Below are 22973 nucleotides of genomic sequence, written 5' to 3' on the forward strand. Positions count from 1 at the left end.
AAATAAACATATCTACTAACGTTACAATTTTTTTTTTTTACACATTAACATCACTGTTAGTTTTTGAACGATGGGTAATTAAAATGAATATATATTTTACGAAACGTTTAGATTCTTAAAAATGAATAGTAAAAGTTTTCTTTAAAGATTTAATTAACAGAGGCATTGATTCAAAGATTATTCTAAATTATATTAAAAAACACATTAATTACATTTTTTTAAAGTATAATATTAACTAATATCTATTGAAAGTAGGACCATGCGATTTGTCATGTTTTTTTTAAATCACTAATTAATAAAATTAAACTTAAATCATGGCTTCTAAAATTTTAAAACTAAGTATATTTGATAATTATTTATGTATTTAATTACTATCTAAATTAAAATCAAATATATTTTGACGGAATCTGAGAAAGATTTTTACTGTTGAATTTTATTTTTCATCACCTCTAGGGTTTAACTAACCAAGTTTTCCATGCGTGAAACTTAAGTTATCCGGAAAATGATCACGTGCGGCAATCTTAATATACGACTAAAAAAAGGCTACCGATTTTATTATTATTATTTTTAAAAAAAACCTGTAAAAATTACCATAAACATTATTATTTCTACCGGTTTTGTTATTTTTTCTATCGGTTTTGTTATTATTAGATATTTTACCGGAAATATTAAGAACATTAATGTTTTAGGTAGAAATAATAACAATCCAGGAAATGATCACGTGCGACACCCTTAATATACTGAATTTTAGGTCCTTTGTTTCAGGCAATTGATTCTGGTACCGTTGCCAACTGGCTTTGAAATCGAAGAAAAAAACTGAGCATCATCTTTAATGTTAATGCAAGATTCCTTGGGTAGATATTATTCGAAAAAAATCAGAAATTATTTCAATTTGATTCGATTCATAATTTCATAAATTTAAATAGATCAAAATTTTAATAATTTATCTGTTGAATTTTAAGTTCGAGTCGAATCCTTCAACTGTACATGCTATATGCATATCATATAAAACCGTTAAATTGAAATCAAATAACATCATAATAATATAAATATTTATAATTAAATTTAAACAGAAATTGGTTCAAAATTTTTGAACCCAACTCGATGAAATACTCACTCAAGTGACATTTATAACAAACTTCGGCAATCAGAATTTGCTTCCGTCCAACATTTTCCAAACAGAAAATACTCCATTATTACATCTCATAACCAAAAGTGAGTGAGGATTTAAGAATCTGAATTTGCACACCTAGTTCATAATTGAATTCGGAACAAATACACGAAATCTATTATCGGAAAGCTTGCTTACGTATTCACATTATCGTCCGTACCAACAGTCGGGCCGGTGGTGACGGGAAGGACCGAGGAGTCCATCATCGGTTTCATCGAATCTTTTCAATGTCATGTGTTGAATATATTCCAATGATGATCGAAGGTGCGGTTTACTTGATCTTTTCCAGCGTTTTGAGTATATCCAAGAAGGAAGGCCTTTGGTTCATGTCAGCAGCCCAACACTTCTCTGTTAATCTAAGAAAGATTCAACAAAGAAAACAACCAGAAAAGGGGTCACTAAACATCTTCGAAATCAAAGGCAAAAGGCCAAGGTATAGGTCCGACATGGATACGATCATTTTCGTACGTATTTCAAGGGTTTTACCCCGGTAACTACGTCCGAAAGAATGCAGAGTTGGAGCAACATAGGGCAGTATTAACATGAGTCGAGATGCTAATTAGTAATAAATAAATAGCAACCATATGGAAATCTTCATGCAGACAGAGAATTGTGTGGACGGCTTACTCTCTCAGTTCAGGGAGGTACGATTTTGATCGAAAAGTAGGTCGGCGTCCATCAGCGACGTACTTAGCTGCTTCATAAGGTTCATAATTTGACAATGGTGGTTCTCCTTCAAGCATCTGCTCCAAGTAAGAATAACGTGCATTAGTATTAGTCTGAAAAAATACTATATGACCAACTTCATTTCGAGAGAGGAGGAAGATTACCTGATAAAGTATCATCGCGAAAGAGAAAACATCAACCTTTTTATCATATTTCCGGTGCTTGAAAACTTCAGGAGCCATATAACGATCTATTCCGAATCAAAGTGAAGAAAGTAAGTATCCGAGGATCATATTTTATCATAAAGGAAATATATAAGATACTCACAACTCCCGGTCTCGCCAGTCATTTTGTACACATCATGAGAATTTCGAACTCTGACGAGCTTGCTCAGTCCGAAGTCTCCAACTTTCAAATGGTCTGCACTTGAGTTGACCAAAAGCACATTCCTGATAAAAAGAAATAAAGTTTCACGTGAAAAGGTCAATGCAATTCAAAGTTTTCGATTATGGAAGCAAAAAAGAAAAATAAATCAATTAGAGAAATGGAGAAATTATTTTGTATTTTCAGAGAAAAGCAGAAGTGCATTAAACATTTGAAATTCAAGAGGTAATTTTTACACCATAGGCGTGCAGTCACTGTAAATGCATAGAGCCTCGAACCAATAGCTAGTAGAACAAGAACAGGATTGTTTGCACAAGAAAACTGAAATAGCAACCGACTCACCTGGGTTTCAGATCTCGATGAACAATGACATTTGGCTCAGTGTGAAGATAAGCCATACCCCTGGCAACAAATTTTGCAAAATCCCGATTAGCGAAATGGCATACATATGAGAGAAAATTCAATTTTGTCAAGTAGCTAATACATATTCTGTAGAGTAGCTCGGAGGAGTTGTTCAAAACCAAAGAAAACTACAGATTTTATCGTAATTAAGAAAAAGATGTGATTTATGGTATGCTCCTACATTTTTCAATCTCTTTCTCCAGGTTTTATAATAGACATCAAGAGCATGATACGAAGAGCTGCACAGACTATACAACTTAAAATAGAATCTTTATCATATACCTAGCAATATCCAATGCAAAGTTGATGGCTGTTACTGGCGGAAGTGCACCCTTTTCCCTGAGATGCTGATGAAGATCACCCTATGATAGCACATAATATAATTAAAGTAAAATTTAAGATTTCTTATAGAATATTGGGTAAACTACGTGTTTAGTACCTAAATTATTAGTTTTAGTACCTAAACTTCCAAAATTTTCAAAACCATACTAACGTTTAATTTTTGTTTCATTTTAGTACCCGCTAAAAAATTAACGTTAAGTTTTGAAAAAAAATTGAAAGTTTAGGTACTAAAACGGACCAAAATTGATAGTTTAGGTACTAAAATGGACCGAAACTGATAGTTTAGGTACTAAATATGTTAAGGTTTCACGGCGGGGTACTAAAATGAAACAAAAACTAAACGTTATGTATGGTTTTGAAAAAAATTGAAAGTTTAGGTACTAAAACGACCAAACCTGATAGTTTAGATACTAAACGCGTAGTCTACCTAGAATATTCTACAGAGAGAACTGAACTATTGGGAAAAAGAAAAAAAAGACTGCATTCACATACCCCTCTTAAGTACTCAGTAATTAGCATAAGAGGCTTCCTGTCAGTTACAGCTCCAAGGAATTGAACTATATTAGGATGGCGGAGCTTTACAAGTAAATTCACTTCATGTCGGAAATCCTGACTGAATCAGAACAGAACGCACACAAATGCATTCTTAATACAATAAAAAAAAAAACAGGATAGTGAGGAAATTAAGCATAGCTATGACAAGCACCAAAACCCTGTAAAGTGAACTTCAAAGTTGAAGCTAATTACACCAAGGAGAGGTATGATTCATCAAAGTAAATGCTTCATGCATTGTTGAATGAACTCAAGTGAAATATTTATATTTCTTCAGGTCACTATTCGTCGTCAATGAGAACATAGGTTTGAGCATACGATATAGACTAAAAAAAAGGTAACCATTCATCAAAAAGGGTCTCGATGCAAACTATAGAGATTATATATCTGAAACATAGAGGCCTTACATCACCAATCTGTCATCTGAGAGTGATGGAAGAATGCGTTTGACAGCTACAGGCGTTCCTCGCCAACTGGCTTTCAAAATCTCACCAAATGAACCCTGGCAGTATGAAATATAATCAGTAAAAGCACATATACCAGAAAATACAAGGAAAATGAATGAATGCTACTAGCATGCTGAATTGCTGACAACCAGAGTATAAGCAGCTCATATATAAATTCAAGTTCCAAGCTGACAGATGGAACTTACATGTCAACGAGTCACATTGACTACTAAAACTCTTAGACATATAACAGCTAATTTAAACTTAGATTAGCCCAAAGAAACATATTCTGAAGTATCAATTTAATAATAATCAACCTTTCTAAGAAGTAGAAAAGGGTGTACCCAATAGATTATCTCCAACTACCGAGACATAGTATCATGCTTCTATGGAGCATGTCCTGCTAGGGACAGTGTTGATGTAATTGCCCATGATGATTATTGATTGGCAAATTCAGACAGATTAAATCTCCATTTCATCAAATGATCACGAGAGCTGCTTCTTAATATGCTAGTCATAAGAGAATATTTATTATATTCTTTAGGAAAACACCACATATCTACACCCGCAACAAGCACTCTCTGGTTTGACTAAAAACCACTTGCACTCTTGACAAAATGATAGAAGACAACAGATCCTAGTTATGACAAGTGATTAAGGCTCTGCTAGGTTGGGAGGACTGAAAGGTGGAAGAAAAAAAGTTTAAACCGATGGTTAAGCACATTGGAAGGCAGTTATGAAACCTAAAAATTGGATAAAAAAAATATTTTAGGCCTCTCCTTTTCCATCCTCCGTACCAGGCAAACCTAAAATCAATATACATCATATGCTAAAATTGAAGCAAGAAGTTTCCAAAATAGGGTTTTGCACTTAAAACAGTTTGTAGGCAAGCTATGCTCTGCATGTTAGTAACATTAAGAAATTGAAAGCATACCTTCCCTATGATATTTGAATTTGAAAAGTCCAGCTCAGAAGGGTCAATTTCCCAGTCGCACTTGTTTGTTAGAGGGGGTGGAACCGGCTTTGGTTCAAAATGGCTTCCATTTTGGCCCTGAAAGCAATGAAAACTTTAACTTTCAGCCCATAAATGCAGTTAAAAGGAAAATTAACAAGGTCCAAAAGTGTTTCCATCAATTGAACCTGTTTAACTAGCTCCAGTAAAACCAGATCAAAAAGGGTAATGAGGAAGAACTGAGAGCCAAAATCAGTGTGCATTTACGTCTTAAGAAAATTGTTCATGAATTACCGTGAAGTGTAAACATCATCGGGTATGGATGTGGAAACACATATACAAGCATATATGATAGACAACTTCAGCAAACTTAAAGTTACTGACACCAAGGATGTATTTTTAGGCGTTCAAACAAATAATGCTTAAAGATGGATAACTAGAAAAATAGGGAACGCTATTGGAAAGTTAAAAGCTCCTCCACAATTTCAAGTAAGCCCCCTATATCTAAAACTTTGATTCCTTCCTTAGACAAACAACCAAGTTTGAAAAGTATAATTATTATGATCAAATATGATTCAAAGAGCGAAGTGGTATTCCTGGAACTAATCATTCATCATGCTGTTAAGGCCCATTACAATGATGGAATGCAAATTAGAGAACATGCATTTTAAGAACTCTAAAATTAGACCAAGTGTTGAAAGAGAATAGCTAAAATAATCTCAATAAATGAAAAATTGCAAAGTAAAAAAAATGTTGAACTTACGAAAGATAATCCACCATTCGATTTCAATAGCTGGACCATGTCACGTTTCTTAGCTCCTTCAGCATCAGCTAAAGGCTACAATTAACGGAAAGGAAAAAGAAAGAAACAAAGCTTCAAGTTAAAGAGAAAAAAGCTGCGGAAACAGTAAAAGCCTAAGAATAAGAGAAAAATAAACAAAAATGAAAAGTTGAATTGACACCGTATTCTTCCATCGATCTTGGGCGTTAACATCGGCGCCATAATCGATAAGGCACTTGGCGACTTCGACCCAACCGTGGAGTGAAGCGACGTGGAGAGGCGTACGGTTATCATAGTCCCTAGCGTGAACCAAAGATTGATCTTCCTCGAGAAGCTTATGGACGGCGCCTGCATCGTTCTGATGAGCGTGCCATAGGATCTGCGAAGTCCTACTCACTCTCGCCTTCTCCTTTTGCTTGTCCGCCGGCGATGCCGAGCAATCTTTCCCACTCGATCCCTGCGCCGGGGACTCCCCGCCGTTTGCGTGTGAGTTCATAGTCAAGATCTGCTCTCTTGTTGATGAACTGCGAAGTATATTTACTTTGTTATTGTTTTTTATTTTTTATATTTATCCAAATTTCGATTTTCCCGAAAAATCACCATAGGGAACTATAATTCCTTGTCAGACACCGTTCATATATTATTTCTCGATTTAACACCCTTTGCAGAAAGACGTACCTTTACGTTGGGCTTTACGTTGATATGACGTCACGTGGGGTAAGACGCACTCCTGAAGCGCGTATTATGCTGAGTTGGATATACGTGGCTAAAGCACGGGACAGAGAGCCTTTCAATTATTTACCTGAATTTCTCGGCTTTTAAGCATCGTCTCTCGGCTATAAATAGCCCCCTCCCCGTGAACTCTCTCACAACTCACTCTCAACCGAAAAATTAATACAATAATCCTTTCAGCCAGTAAATAACACCCAACAATCCTCTTATATTTAATTCAGAAGTTCATTCGATCTTTCATTATAAGGTAATTTTGTTATAATATTTTTTTATAATTATATATTATTATTTGAAAAAAAATATTATACTAATTGTTTTCAATTAATTTTTGTGTTTGTAAAATTAGAAAGCTGGAGAATACATCGAAATATTTTTGCAGTGCAGATAATAATATTAAATTATATTATTTAAATTATTTACGTTTATGTGTAAGAGTTTTATTGTGTTATATTTTCGTTAACATATTATTTATTTAAGAGAAAATCGCCTCAGTGACAAAAAATGCCTTATAATATACGATTTTAACCAACTTTTTCCGAATTTGCCAAAATGACCAACAAAATCGTAATGCGATCGCTAATTCGCAACGCGATCTCCATTATCGCAAATTCGCGTTGCATTTCGCGTTGCGATAGTTGGAAATCGCGTTGCGATGGTCTACGGTGTCGTTGCGATTTTCCCAATTCGCAATGCGAATAAGTAAATCGCAACGCGAATTGGTAAAATCGCAATGCGATACTGACTATCGCAACGCGATAATACAAAATCGCAACGCGATACTGACTTTCGCAACGCGATACTGACTTTCGCAACGCGATTCTGACTTTCGCAACGAGATAATACAGAATCGCAATGCGATTTTCAAAGTTCGCAACAGGTTTTAGTTTCGCAACACAAATTTTTTGGGTATATATCTACGCAGCAGCAACAACTCATAACCTAAATCCCTAAATCGCAACTCATTCCATCTCCATCTTTCACTCTCTCTGGCGACATCCGTTCCTATATCCGTTCCTACATCCTTCCCCATCCGGCAACAGGTCTTAGTTTCGCAGCTCGTTTGTTTAGTAAATTAATTTACAACCATGAAATCATCTAATGTTGATCATGTTTGGATAAATTTGTGTTTTGGAGGGTCATGAGAGAATGTTCATGGTGTTTTACAATATATGCCTTTACCCATGAATCTTCAACTAAAACTGTCATTAAAAAAGTTAACTTATGAAACTCTAATGTTACGTGTTTCAAAGAAATTGAATTTAGAGCCCCTAAGTGGATTTAGGCTATCTTATCAGAGAAATGGTAAAGTTTATTTGTTAACCGACAATGAAGATGTTGAACGATTCATTGCTTACATTAGTGTTTCAAGTGATGATGTTACATTGTATGTTGTTGAACCTAGAAGTAGTATTGTTGGGCCAGTAGCGGGTAGTAATCAACTAAGTTTTTCTCAAAACCCACAACCTTTCTCTAATCCAAATCCCAATCAACTTTCAGCACCAAATTCCAATCATTAAAAAAGCAGTTGATTGTTACACAAAAGTTATTCGTATCAAGAAAGATGATTGTTTTGATACAAAGGAAGACTTGAAGATAGCTTTGTATACGAAATGTGTGGAAGATAGCTATCAACTAAAAGTTAACAAATCAAGCAAAGATCGTTTCGAAACAAGGTGTATGATTGACAAAAACTGTACGTGGCGTATGATTGCAAAGAGGATAAAAGATTGCGAAATGTTTCAAGTTAGGACTTTTATTGATAAACATATATGTTCAAGAACCCAAGTTTTTCCTCACCATAGACAGGCAAACACCACAAAGATGGTCAAGAGTACATCAACTTGGAGCAAGATATGGTTTCATGACGTCTAATAGTACAGAATCAATCAACGCTCTAAGTCGTCATTCCCGGAAATTACCCATTACTATGTTAATGGAGTTTTTTCGAGCCTCTATTCAATAGTGGTACTACAAGAAAAGAAACCATGCAGGTATTATTTCTTTGAATTCGTAACTTATCATATATTTTACTAAGTTTTATTTATTTAAATTTATAGGAACATTAGAACATCGTGTTATACCATGGACTGAAAAAAAGATAACGAAACGTGTTGTGAAGTCAACGTCATGGAGAGTTAAACCATGTTCAAACACTTTGTTTGAAGTACTGGATAATAACTTAAATGGGCTTGTCGATCTAAATGCAAGGACGTGTAGTTGTATGAAATGGCAAACATTTGGTTATCCGTGTGGCCATGTTATAAAAGTTGCTTTTCATCTAAACCAAGATGATTCAAGCACATACGTTATGGATTGCTACACTACAAAAGTATATCGACAGACTTATGTCGAGATTGTCTACCCTATTCCACATCCTTCTGAGTGGGACATACCAGATGACTTACAAACAGTTTTGCCACCAGCCATGGACAGAAGGCTACCTGGCCGACCAAAAAGTCACGATCGTATACCGTCTAAGGGTGAAGAGAAGAAGAGATTGACATGTAGTCGGTGTAAGGAAAGTGGTCATACAAGGTTGACATGTGGATCACCAGTGCCATCACAATCATCTTTTCCTCTACCAAAATATGGATCATCATCAAAATCCAAAGCTCATATGGTGTCAAGAAAAAGGCAATCAAAATCGCAATCATCTTTAAAATCCCAATCACAACTGGCTTCACCTTTTGGGACTGTTAACTTAGGTGATTTTTAAATGCAAACGTTGTATTATGTAGATTTTATGTGTGAACTTTTAATATTTTCAGTTAGGCATGTATTAGTAACTTGAGTTTGAAAATTGCTATGATCTGTTCAGTTGTTATCACTTAATAGGCAATCATCTTAATGTCTATCGCAACGCAGAAATTACTATCGCAATGCGAAATGAAAATCGCAACGAGAGAATCGCAATGTGAAATGAAAATCGCAACGCGAATTTCGCAATGCGAAATGAAAATCGCAACGAGGGAATCGCAATACGAAATAAAAATCACAACGCGAATTTAATTTCGCGTTGCGATTCTCTCGTTGCGATTTTTATTTCGCATTGCGATAGTACTTTTTGCCTTCAACATAATGCAGATTGAAATCAACAAAATCAACCATTACATTTCAATCAATTAAACAAGCACAAATAAGAATTATGTTAACATCAATTAAACAAATCAACTTTTACAAATCACCTTTTACAAATCAATTAAACAATCAAAAAATAAGCAATAATTCTTATTTCCTCATCTACTATTGAATCAACTTTTGCAGCCATACATCATTTTCACGCAGCTCACTTCTGAGATTAACCTGCATAAACCAAACATTTGCTCAAACAACACTTTCTACACATCTAAAACCTACAAACAGCATATTATTGAATTCTAGGTACTTAACCAAACATTTTCAAACCACAAGCCTATAAACATACCAATTGTTTATGGACATTTTTATAACGCGGATGCAGGTAGGCAGCGTCTCGTATATATCGATCTAGCCATATAATACCAAAACCACAAGCCTACTGCAGCTCTATCTTTATCGGTGGGAGGTAGATACTTTATACTTCCTATGATCAAACGGTCCAACACCAAGCATACGAGAGGACCACAATCTCCTCTGGGTCCTTTCGTTTGTTGTGGTGCGGTCTCGTCTCTGCTAACTGTAATATTGAGCTTCTTTGGCTTCTTGTTTCCAGAACGAGTCCAATAATTTATCGCATCCAAGAATTTAGCCAAATAAGAGCTCCATCCCTTAATAATATCTCTTAAATCAGCCAATGATATGTAATTTATCATGCTGTCATATACTATTGCCTTAAGGGATGGGATCTGAAGCTCGACGAGAAGCCAATGTTTACGTTCCAAAACAGGGATAAACACCTGCAATCATAAGTAATAATTCATTCATTTGCGCACTTATTTATGAATACCTTTAAACTCAATCTAAAATAAACACTAACCTTATCGACCTCCCACCATGCAGGATAAAGTTTAGCTTGTCCATTGCCCAACGCAAATGATTCATCTCGTTGATTCTTCAAGTGAGCGGCGTTAAAAGACGTCGGCATAATTGTATATCGTGTATTTCTTTTATTTTCCTTAAGTTTCCTAATTATTAGAAGATGTGACACCCACGCATCGATATGATGTTTTACAAAAAAAGACATATATTAGTAACTTACATAAATTTAAAAAAAATAATCAAATTAAAATATAAGAAAAATATAAGACTTACCCCTCCATCGAAATAGCCATTGTCTTCGACCCCTAATAATACTCCCCACCAAGACCGATCAAGCAACAAATAGATATCATCGTTGAGCTTGCATATGTCAGTGAAACACCCCTGGCTCCGCTCATGTAGATAAAAATCAACTGTGGTCTTAGCCCAAAGGGTGTTATCCAGAATTGTGTCTGGTAGTTGTTTCCTCTCCACTTCAGATACTGGTATGGTACTAGCCGGTAACTCATACGAGAGCCAACTTGAATCCATCATGTCCGGAACGTCAGAGGGTTTCTCAAGAATCCTATATATGACGCCATGTGAATCAGGATCTTGAATGGTGGGAGGGACCTCTTCAACGATGACAGTGGCCTCTTGAACGGTGGGAGGGGACTCTCGAGGAATGATAGGGGCCTCTTCAATGATAGGAGTGGACTCTTGAGGGATGACAGGCGAGTCGGGCTTCTTCTTGCGGTGTCTTCGCACTATTGGGGTATACGGAGACTTAATAGCACGTGCACGCCGTCTGATGCGTGAACTCTGTCGTGCAAGAAAAACCCGACGTAAAGCATCCACCTTATCGGTCCGCTAAATAATTAAATACAAATATCAGTAAATAAATAGACATGATATTTAAACAATGAAAACAAAGACAAATATATTTCAAACTTTCAACCAAAAGACAAAACAAAGACAAATACTAACTTCACAGTGTTAAAGAATACACAGTTTAGCAGAATTGGCAGCAACCGAATAAATTTACTTCAACCAAAAGACAAAACAAAAAGACAAATACTAACTTCACAGTGTTAATAAACAGTTTAGCAGTATTGGCAGCAACCGAATAAATTTACTAAGCAATCTAAGTGAAATGGTTAATTTAAGTGAAATTACGAGTAAATTTATCATCAAGTTAAATATGGAAAATCTTAAACTTACCTCATTGCGTAGAGTATGAACCTCATTCTGCAACGATACTACCATCTCACGTAGAGCGGTAACCTCACCACGTAAAGTAGACACCTCCACACGCCATGCACCATCGTTATCGCGTAGAGTACCGATCTCCTCACGCAAGGCATTGACCTCATCACGTAACTCCCTTGACTCATCCCGTGGAGGTGGAGAACAGGGAGATAGAAGTCGTGGCATCTTTGCCGGTCGCCTATCATGTGGTGATGGTGGAGAAGAGGCTCGATGATGTGACGAGATAGGTGATGGCTCTCGTTGTAGAGGTGTATAGTCGGGTCGATCAGGTGATGGCTCTGGGTGAGGTGATGGCTCTCGAAGTGGAGGAAGTGGAGGCTGCTCATCATTCGTGCCATCAAGAAAACGCTGACTAGCTTGCCACCAATCAGTGGCAAGCTCAGCCTCCGTATGTGTCAGTCTCATTAATGGAATGTTGGCCTCCTAAAAATATAAAAACTCAAACAAAGTTAAACGTCTACTATTAATAACTTGTTTATATATGATAGTATTTGTGTTAACTTACATTATTTATTGTCGCATATGGTATTAGGTCTTCCCAATCCAACAGACGTTTCCTCTTCCAGGAAATAGCCCTGGGAATATCATTTGAAGTTTTTATTGCATATGTCTTCATGACGGGAAAGGCCTCGAATATCCAAATCTACAAACAATATAATAACAAACATTAGTAATTGTTAAATAATTAATTATAATTTTGAAAACATTATATAGAAATTCTTACCTTAAAGGCCCAAACAAAGCCTGAAAAAGTGTATTTCGACCCATCGCCCCGCAAACTTTTGCGGTCATCAAAGGCAGACGACAACTTAGTCCATGTAGCTTTCCATATATACGAACCCCACGGAAACAGATTCCATGCATTTAGGTCCTCTACCAATAATATTAGCTCCTGAGGAATACGTTGTCTGGCCTCTCTGCATAAAAAGCCTGCATACAAAAGTAGTAGAAGGCATACTCGGACAACATCGACGTCATTCATCCGAGTAAAACCATCTTTCTTATTAAACAATTTCTTCATGTCATCGACATGTAAGTTCGGCTTCTCTATTGACTCATCAGGAAAAACCCTAGATAACCATGATGGGCGGGTGATATGACGAGTGTACCGGCCTACATCATCGTGTCCGAATCGTAGACCAGTGATTAAGCAGAACTCCTTCCGCCCAAAACAAGTATACGCCAGTGGAAAATGAAACCATATCTCTTCCTCACCACGTTGTATACTGTCGGGTAGATCGCTAGTCATGATCTGAAGCCACAAATGGGTCAAATTAGCATCTCCACCCGGATGCTGTACTCTCAGCCATGGCCCGAAGCAGGTTTCCTCAAATAATTTTCTTTGTGCAGGTGAAAGCTTCAAAGCAATTGTAGTGGCTAGGCTAACTTTATTCCTTAATGTCAATGAAGCCGAAAAAAATTTCTACAAAAACAATAAACATACCAAGTTAGATATACCAAAAACTACACTGTAAAGATATACCAAAAACAATAAACATAAATAGTAGTTTATTCTTGAAACAAAAATTTGCAACATTGTTTTGTCTTTTGGTTGAAATGAAAAGCGCAACGAGATAATGAGAATCGCAACGCGGAAATGACTATCGCAACGAGAGAATCGCAACGCGAAATGACTATCGCGACGAGAGAATCGCAACGCGAAATGAAAATCGCAACGCGAAATGAGAATCGCAATGCGATTTTGGTTTCGCGTTGCGATAGTTATTTCTGCGTTGCGATTTTCATTCTCGAAACTATTCTTCTTCTGCATTACTTCAACCAAAAGACAAAACAAAGACAAATACTAACTTCACAGGCTAAACAGTTTAGCAGTATTGGCAGCAATCGAATGAATTTAATAAGAAATCTAAGTGAAATGGTTAATCTATTATTGAAATTACCAGTAAACTTATCATCAATCTCAATATGAAAAACCTAAAATAATGCAAAATTTTCAAAAAAAAAACCAAAAAAAAACTAACCCTTGGAGGTTGATTTTCCATTTCTGAATGATTGTGAGGGATTTTTGACTGTGAATGGTTGTGAGGGATTTCGCCGGCGATGGGGACGAAAATCTTTGGAGATGGGGACGGATTTCGCCGTAGAGAGTGAGAGATGGAGATGGGACTGAGTGTTGTGATTTTGGGTTTGAGGTTATGAGTTGCGATTACTGTGGACGGTTCAGTTTCCGACTTATTAAGAAAAAATTCGTGTTTGGAATTTGAAAAAAAAATACGCGTTAATACGAAAGGCACTATGTAAATCGCGTTGCGAAAGTCAGAATCGCGTTACGAAAGTCAGTATCTCGTTGCGATTTTGTATTATCGCATTGCGATTTTCCCAATTCGCGTTGCGATTTACTTATTCGCATTGCGAATTGGGAAAATCGCAACGATACTGTAGACCATCGCAACGCGATTTTCAACTATCGCAACGCGAAATACAATGCGAATTTGCGATAATGGAGATCGCGTTGCGAATTAGCGATCGCATTGCGATTTTGTTGGTCATTTTGGCAAATCCGGAAAAAGTTGGTTAAAATCGTATATTATAAGGCATTTTTGGTCACTGAGGCGATTTTCTCTTTATTTAATTAGGTTTGTTTAAGTTATTTTTTTTTTGCAGATATAATATTGTCGCACTTTTAAACTCTAAGAATGGCGCGACTTTCATTTATTGTTTATTATGATGGAGAAATTCGAGAAGATGAAACCGACGTTATTTTCGTATCAAATGAGCGTGTGAAAATATCATTTAAGAGAAACATAACTCTTGAGGAGCTGATAACGAAGATTTCGAGGAAGGTTCATGTTGGAAATAACAGAAGAATGTCGTCATTGCAGTACAGATTTCCAACATCATCGTTGCCATTAACTTATACAACGTTCGAACCATCGAACAATGATGATGTTGAAATGATGGTTGATTCTCAAAGTAATTATTCAGACGGCGATATTCAGATGTATGCAAAGTTTGTTCAGATGCGTGCTAGTCGGGGTCAGTCACTAAGCTCCCACTATGTACCGAGGTGGGTCCACGAACAATCCATATGGTAACATCGCGTCCAGTTCAAGGGGAAGGCATTCATCTGTAAATTTCTTTGAGCTTAATATGGAGATGTTATCGACGCAATAATCTGTGAAGTTCCCATTTGACACGATGACTTCAAGCTCCAGGGGGAGGCATTCGACTGCGAGCTTTTTCGATCTCAATGTCGATATGCCTTCTAGTTCAAGGGGAAGGCGTGCAAGCAGTAGGTTCTTCGACCTAAATGTGGAGAGCATAGAGGAACCATCATCTCCACCAGAAGAACCGCTTCGTGAGCCTGGTACGGATGGTGCTGAGACTGGACTATTTATTCACCCAGAATTACCGCAATTCAAATCCGATGATGATGATGATGTAGATGAAGTTCCCTCAAATGTGGCACAAGCTGACCCTCCAGCACACATGTATGAAGCTGATTATGGTACAATGTACGGGCCAGAATTTGAGGATATGCTTCATCTCGATGACTATGGATATTACTCATCAATAAATAATGGTGAGTTATCTTTAGGCATGAAGTTTTCAAGCAAAGAAGAAGCGATGATGGCTATAAAAAATTTCAATATCCGTAATTTTGTTCAATCCAGAGTCGACCGCTCCACGACAAAAAAATATGTATGTCACTGTGCCCGACGCGAAAACGGATGCAATTGGATGGTTCGCGTAACGAAGAGGAAGAGGAAAAATAATATATGAGAACTAACAGTATACAACGGTCCTCACACATGTTGTGCTGGAGGGATCAACCAAGATCATCCCAACTTGGACTATGAAGTGATCTGCCAAGCCATCATGCCCATGGTAAAAGCAAGCTCCCATATAGCTATTTTTGTGTTGATTTCAGCTATACAATCGCAGTATAGGCATACTGTCTCCTACAAAAAGTTTGGTTGGCAAAACAAAATGTCATTGTTAAACTTCATGGTAAATGGGATACATCTTACAACGAACTTCCAAGTTGGTTTAGGCTGGTGCAAAGGTTGAATCCTGGGACAATTGTGGACTTTGAAACCTCCTATGCATACTATAATGATCGAGTTTTTCGTGATCGATGCCAAGTCTACCAGGCTTTTTGGACTTACCCACAATGCGTTAATGTTGTCAAATACAGCAAGCATGTGGTCCAGATCGACGGGACTTTCTTGTATGGTAAATACAAGCAAGTTTTATTATTGGCAGTTGTCCATTATGGTAATCGCAATATTCTTCCAGTTGCTTTTGCTCTTGTTGAAGGAGAAGATACAGATTCTTGGGTTTTTTTCCTCCGAAACTTACGTGCACATGTTATCACGAGGGAAAAAATATGTGTCATTTCATATCGCGGAGCTGGGATCAAAGCAACAATGGAGTCTTTGGGTCCAATGTGGCAACCACCCTTTGTCCAACATAGGTATTGTATCCGACACATTGCTACAAACTACCATGGAAGGTACAAGAAGAATGATGAGCGTCAATTACTTGTACGCATGGGTAAGTGAAACATTCTCAAGTTGTTTTCTTTCGATCATTTTAATTTTGCAAAGAAACAAAGTTAGTAAGTTCTACATTTTTTATCAGGTTACGAACTACTTCCTCGAACATTTGAATCCATGCTTCAAGAATTGCTGGCGAAGAACGAGGAAGGATACGATTACATTAGCCTCATCGATAAAGAAATGTGGACAAATGCATATGATGGTGGATATCGATATAGACACATGACGACTAACTTGGCTAAGGCATTCAATTCGACCTTAAAGAGTGCACGTCACTTACCTGTAGCGGCTTTGGTAAAAATAACATATTTTCATTTTGGGGCGTTTTTTGCAAAGCTCGGGGGACAAGCTCAAACCTGGATGCAAGGCGGTCATGTCTATCACCATAGATTAGTTGCATATCTACAAAAAAAAATTGATGCATCAAATGGAATGTCTGTAACAAGCTTCTCTAGTAGAACACATTCATTGTTTCGTGTCACAGAGTTGCCGCGACCTCTTCAAGGGATTGAAGTTGTGTCGTTAAGAGTAAATCTACGAGACAGAACGTGTGACTACGAGTTTTTTAAAGCTCTGAAGTATCCATGCTCTCATGTGATAGCAACTTGCTCGCATACCCGTCAAGACTATAACAGTTTTGTGGATCCTGTATATATACTATCAGAAGTTTTTAAGGTATACGAATATGAGTTCTCCCATAGGTAATGACAAATACCCTGATGAGGTTCAGAATTGGCTTCCGATTGTACCAAATCCGAGTTTATTGAGGGATGGTGGTCATCCAAAATCCACTCGAACTCATTGTGATATGGATATTCGAGAAACAAGTAGACACAACAAAAAATGTGGGTATTGTAGGAACTCATGACACACTAGGAGAACATGTCCACTTCTGTTGTCATTAAGTAACAATTGATGAGGAACTGATGTATTTGTTTATCAAATAATAATTTTTGTACTTTAATTTGCATTTATTTAAAGTTAATGTCATTCGATAACCGCTGACGTTATAATTTGCATGTACTTTAATTGGTATCGAACACAATTATTAATTTTATCAAATTAATAATTATTAATTGGTATCGAACACAATTATTAATTTTATAAAACTAATAATAATTTGGTATTTGAATATACTTCTAAATACAACAAACTTAAAATAAGTATTAATTGATAAATAATAATCAAATTACAATAACCGATATTAAATGGTAATAAACAAAATTATCAAAATAAATTGAGAAAAAATCCAACAAAATAAACAACATAAATTAAAAAAAATCTAATCAAATTAACAAAATAAAGTAAGTATTTAATGATAAATAATAAAAAAACTACAATAAAAAAATCCAATAAACAACTAAATACAAATATAATAAAAAAAACAAAATCTATCGATGTCTGCGGTGCGAATGTGTTTCGCAGGGCGGTGACTGTCGGTCTCGAGGAGGATTTCTTCGTATAACTGGTTCTGAGTCCTTGCTCTCATCATCATCACCATCATCATCGTCGTTGTCGTCATGAGCAGATACATTTTGTTGATGAGGAGCTGATGACGATGTAGCACCTCCATAGAATAAGGATCCTAGAGGTGTATCACTGACTATCCCACCGGCATGTGAAAACTGGGAAAACTCATAAAACCCATACATCGCTGAGTGTGAAAACTATACATGAGGTGTTTTTGCTACGACCATGGGTGATGAGGTTGCACCCGCCAAATAACTAGCATATGAACCCCAAGCCAGATCTGCAAACATAAACCTATAATATCCTCTAGGAGGGGTCATATAACTCTGTGACGGTGGCGACGGTGAGGTCATAAAACCAGGTGAAGACGGCGGCGGTGACATCTGGCAAGGGAAAGGCGGTGGTGACATCATATATAGTTGCAGTATGTAATTCGCTAGAGACGGTGGTTGCTGTGAAGGTCCTGATGGTGCAGCTGAGGACGAATAGGAAGCATCTGCTCTCCGTCCACAAGTCGGCGTCTCTGTCGACGACGCTGAAAGATCTGCCCTCGTCTTCGGAAAGTATAAACGATTTCCCATTACTGTTGAACCACTCATAATAATCATCACCAACCATCAAGTGGTCAACATAAATGGGCTCTCTACGGGGAAGGCGCCGATGTCGATCTTCCCACTGCACGACCCACTCATGATGCTTCACCAGCCAATCTGTATCCGACTTACCGTATCAATATGTGCTATGAAACTCGTCCATATTGCGAGGTGCTTCTGGAATTGGTTGAACACAACCAAATTGCCGAAGCACGCGATTAGTGGAATACCACTCGACGATCGCATAACAGATCAAAGGGATCATCGCCATCCAAACATCTGATGGGCCTTAAACTCATGTGGGATCGCCATCCTCACACCATCATTAGAATATGGCACCCATTCAAACTAAAACAAATATATATAATTTTTATCAAAATAATAATATAATTATATAACTATAATATAAAATCAATTTATAAAAATTAAAATGCATACCTGTGTGCCAGCCTTCTGATCGATTAGCACCCTAACTTTTTCTAAATCATCATGTAGCTCCTGATGATTTTTCCTGTCAGTAGATCACCTATTCAAGGAAAAAAATTATAATACACTATATAAAATGATTAATATACGAAATTAGTTTTATAATTACATCAATAGTAGCGGAAATACGAATGGATTCTTTACAACGGAACATAAAAAGGGCAATTGATACCATGCCCATGACTGCAGCAGAATGAGATATCTACTGATAGCATTTTTCTTGTAATCAGTCGCTCGACACATCTCCCTATACAGGAAAGCCAAAACTGCCGAGCCCCAACTGAGTGATTCGGCCAGATAAAAGTCGCCAAGATGTTGCAACCACATACAGTGAACTTGGCTGCGAGATTTGTCTGGCATCAACAACCCTCCTACCAGCTGCAGTATGCATGTCTGTGCATACATTTTAACTTCATCTTCAGAGGCGTCTGCGCTTAACTCCCGAAAATTGGCATCTAACCAATTTAACGGTATCCGACCACCGTTAAAATTTTTCGGAACACTTCATAGATTTTCCTGGCATAAAGTAGTACAGGAACCATGCACAATCCTTGATATCACACCTCCATCCACCGGAAGCCCCAGGTGCATAGAAATATCCTCAAGTGTAATCGTTCACTCACCGCACGGAAGATGGAATGTGTGGGTCTGGCCTCCACCGCTACACTAAGGCAGAAATAAGGTCTGGTTCTATCTTATAGTGACCTTCATATCTACTTATGTGACCGAATCCAGTCTCTGCTAAATATGGCCAGACACGGGTAAGTATCGTATCTCTAACTTAAGGTTCCTAATAAAATGATCTAATATATGGTCTCTCTCCTAAAATATAAATAATTACAAAAAGTAATTCTTAAACTAATAATCAAGCATTAAATATATAAATAAATTATTACTAATAATTTAAATTATATTAAAACATTAAAATATTATCGTATCAATAAAATGTCGAGATATATGATTTCAATCCAAGCGAAGTAGACCGCCTTCCATTTTATATCTGCAAAAAAATTAATTAAATCAAATATTAAAAATTTAAATTTAAATAAATTACTAACAAAATACTAAATATAATAAAATATACCTTAAACAATTATAAGAGATAATAAAAGTATTTGAGAGAAGTTGAGAGGATTTGATGTGATGAAAGTGATTGAGGATGGAGGCATTTATAGGGTGGGATGGGGGTGTGAACGACCGGGGTAGTTGGGTCATTAAAGCTAAGGTATGCTACAGGGGGCGCGCCTTTCTGACGCGTGTAAGAATTAAAAATAAGGCGAGCCCTAGGGGCCGCGCTTTAGTCACGTGTATTCAAATCAGCATAAGGCGCGCTTCAGGGGAGCGTCTTACCCCACGTGGCGCCATATCAGCGTAAAGTGCGCCGCAGGGGACGCGCCTTTCTGCAACGGGTGTTAGATCGGGAAATAATGTCTGAATGGTGCCTGACATGGAATTAAAGTTCCCTAGGGTGATTTCTCGAGAAAATCACCAATTTCGGAGATATAAAAAATGAAATGAAATGCAATTGGGATATAAAGGTTAAATTATGCGTTTAGTATTTAAATTATTAGTTTTAATCCGTTTTAGTACTTAAATTTTTAATTCAAAATCATACCTTAAGTTTAGTTTTTATTTCATTTTAGTACCTCATTCAAAATTTAACATTAATTTTTGAAAAATTGAAAGTTTAGGTACTAAAACGAATCAAAATTGTAGTTTAGATATTAAACGCATTAAGTTTATAACGGCAGATACTAAAATGAAACAAAAACTAAATATTAAGTATTATTTTTAAAAAATTAAAAAATTAAATACTTAACCAGATTAAAAATAATAGTTTAAGTACTAAATACTTAGTTTACCCGGAATATAAATTGTAGGAGAAGACTAGGGATGAACATGGGACCAAAAACCGATTGGGTCAGTTTTTTTATTAAAAAAATCTGGTTCGGGTCGGATTCGAGTTTAGGGTGAAAAATACCCGATCCAAAAATATATAATTTTACCTTATATATTCAGGAATAATTACAATAATACCCTTATAGATATTATTATTATTTAATTAAATCTCTGTTTTTATTGAATAAAATAAAAATTTTTATTATTTCCGATAAGGTCGGGTTCGGATTTTATTTCAAAAAGTTGGATCAGCTTCAGATCAGGTGGAAAGTATATATTATGCGGATCGAATTGGATTTCGGATGGAGGAGTCATTATTATCCGATTGAGTCAAGTGAACCAAAAATCTAACACATCCCGACTTATGCTTATCCATAGAGAAGACTACTAGTCTACTACTTCGTAGGAGAGGCTGTGGGTGAGTGAGCCGCGTTGGCGTCGGCTTATTTACGGTGTTTTCAAGGAGTTTTATGGATTTAATCCCTATAGTATACTGAAATTTAAAATTCGATCCTCTACTTTAATTTTAGTACTATAATTTAATTCTTTTACTTTTATGATACTATATATATATAGGATAATGATATGATTGTCTTTTGTACTTTAACGAAATCGATAATATCTTGTATGAACTATCAAAATATTTAATATGTCTCTATATTTTATTTTAATATATTCATAATTTGATATATTCACAGTTTATTCTCATAGTGATTACTTAAATATTCAATCAATGATGTTCGACCAAAAATAAAGTTATTGGTAAGCTAAATAGTTAAGATTGTACTAAAAGAATAGGTCTTCCATTTCACAGTAACAATTAATGATGTTATCAATTTGGATCAACTAACAAAATTATTATAGAGGGATCAAATTATGTCAAACTAGAATAAAAGATTAAATTTCACAAGAGCACAATGGACAGGGGGTCAAAACGGAATTAGACCTTTTTTTACTTATTCACTGCAAGGATTGAAATAAAATTATTATAGAGGGATCAACTGAAAGTTTTATTTAAAAAAAATGTTTCTAAAAATCATTAAACATTTAACCATCCTGACCGAGACCATAACTGATTACACCATTAAAACTAACATAAATAACATCGACTTAACCGGGGATGGACCGAGGAGGAGGGGCGAGTGAGGTAATCGTCCCTAAAAATTTAAAATTATCATATATTTTAGATTTTTTAATGTATTTTTTATTAAAAAAACTATTTTAACCCCCGAAATTTTAGTTCGTCCCCTTAACATAAAATCATGCATCCGTTGACTTAACCGAATCAATAAATTCGATATAATCAAACCACACATTGATAAATAACACTCATACTCGAATTCGAAGTGACCAAGACTTTTAAGTTGATGTATTTACATAGAACAAACAGAAACGTCGAGTACATATATATAGCATAATAATCAGTTCAAAGTGTCAAAACATTACTGTAGATACCCGTTTTTGTACGGGTCTACAAAAATATTTTATTATATTATATATATATTTATTATTATTATTATTTTTTTTTTGCAAGCCCCAAACTCAATAATCTCGATTTAGTATGATTCAGAAAATAAACCAACATATTTAAGTCCTATTAAAACACTAAAATCAACGTATTTGATTCTTATTAAAACACTAAAATCGAAGCATTTTGAGTTAAAGTATGACTCTAAATCTGAGCTAAATATAGGTTTATTTAGACTATAAATAGACTCAAGCATCAAGAGGAAATGACACAGAGAAAAACTGAAACGGCAACGATTTAGAAAAACTGAGGGAAGAAACGGACAAAAAAACAAGCGTGGATGATCCAAAGGTAGTATCTAAAAGGACAAGGAGTGGCAGAACATTTTCATTGCAAATCTAATTTCTCTACACGCAAAACATAAGAGATGTAACAACTTTTGACTTTTTTATTTCATTTTTTATTTATTTACTTTATATATATATTTTTCATTTTCTCCTAATTTTATTTTATTTTTATTTCTTTTTATATTGTTTTATATATATATATATATTTATTTATTTATTTATTTTATTAATATTTTTTATTATTTTTTTTCATGTTTATTTTTATTTTTAAAATCCAACACTTTTGACTTTTTAGGGATACTTTCAATCGATCAAAGATAATTAATTCGAATTGAATTTTTAAATTTCAATTTAAATTTTGATTTTCGCGATTAAGACAACCAATTAATTAATTGGTACCGAAAGAGCGGTTCAAGGGTGTTAATCCTTCCTTGACCGTAACCGACTCCCGAACCCGACACGTTTCTGGTACAATGCAGATCAGGTAAGATGGTGTCCGACCTACCTAAATTCGTTTTAAATGGTCGGTCAATTCATTTAATCCAAGTCGAAGC

At 35.9% G+C, this 22973-nt stretch overlaps 1 protein-coding gene across 1 annotated transcript; it reads right to left on the reverse strand.

Moving 5' to 3' along the window:
- Positions 1-1433: 1433 nt before the first annotated feature.
- On the reverse strand, positions 1434-6238 carry LOC120216035 (integrin-linked protein kinase 1-like). The gene is made up of 11 exons (XM_039213551.1): positions 5878-6238; positions 5679-5753; positions 4898-5014; positions 3925-4019; positions 3458-3578; positions 2906-2985; positions 2564-2623; positions 2165-2286; positions 2002-2087; positions 1799-1914; positions 1434-1527 (listed from the first exon to the last, which is right to left on the reverse strand). The coding sequence occupies exons 1-11, from the start codon at positions 6190-6192 to the stop codon at positions 1443-1445; spliced, it is 1272 nt and encodes a 423-aa protein (XP_039069482.1). The 5' UTR covers positions 6193-6238; the 3' UTR covers positions 1434-1442.
- Between the last annotated feature and the right edge of the window lie 16735 nt (positions 6239-22973).

Source organism: Hibiscus syriacus, unplaced genomic scaffold, assembly GCF_006381635.1.
Source record: "Hibiscus syriacus cultivar Baekdansim isolate YM2019G1 unplaced genomic scaffold, ASM638163v2 tig00110156_pilon, whole genome shotgun sequence".
Classification (NCBI taxonomy): domain Eukaryota; kingdom Viridiplantae; phylum Streptophyta; class Magnoliopsida; order Malvales; family Malvaceae; genus Hibiscus; species Hibiscus syriacus.

Excerpts from the sequence above, each read along its gene's own strand:
- LOC120216035 (XM_039213551.1), bottom strand. The coding sequence starts at position 6,192 with ATGAACTCACACGCAAACGGCGGGGAGTCCCCGGCGCAGGGATCGAGT. Across the intron at positions 4,020-4,897 it reads ATTCAAATATCATAGGGAAG|GGTTCATTTGGTGAGATTTT; the intron begins GTATGCTTTCAA and ends TCATACTGCCAG. Across the intron at positions 1,915-2,001 it reads TCGCGATGATACTTTATCAG|ATGCTTGAAGGAGAACCACC; the intron begins GTAATCTTCCTC and ends TACTTGGAGCAG.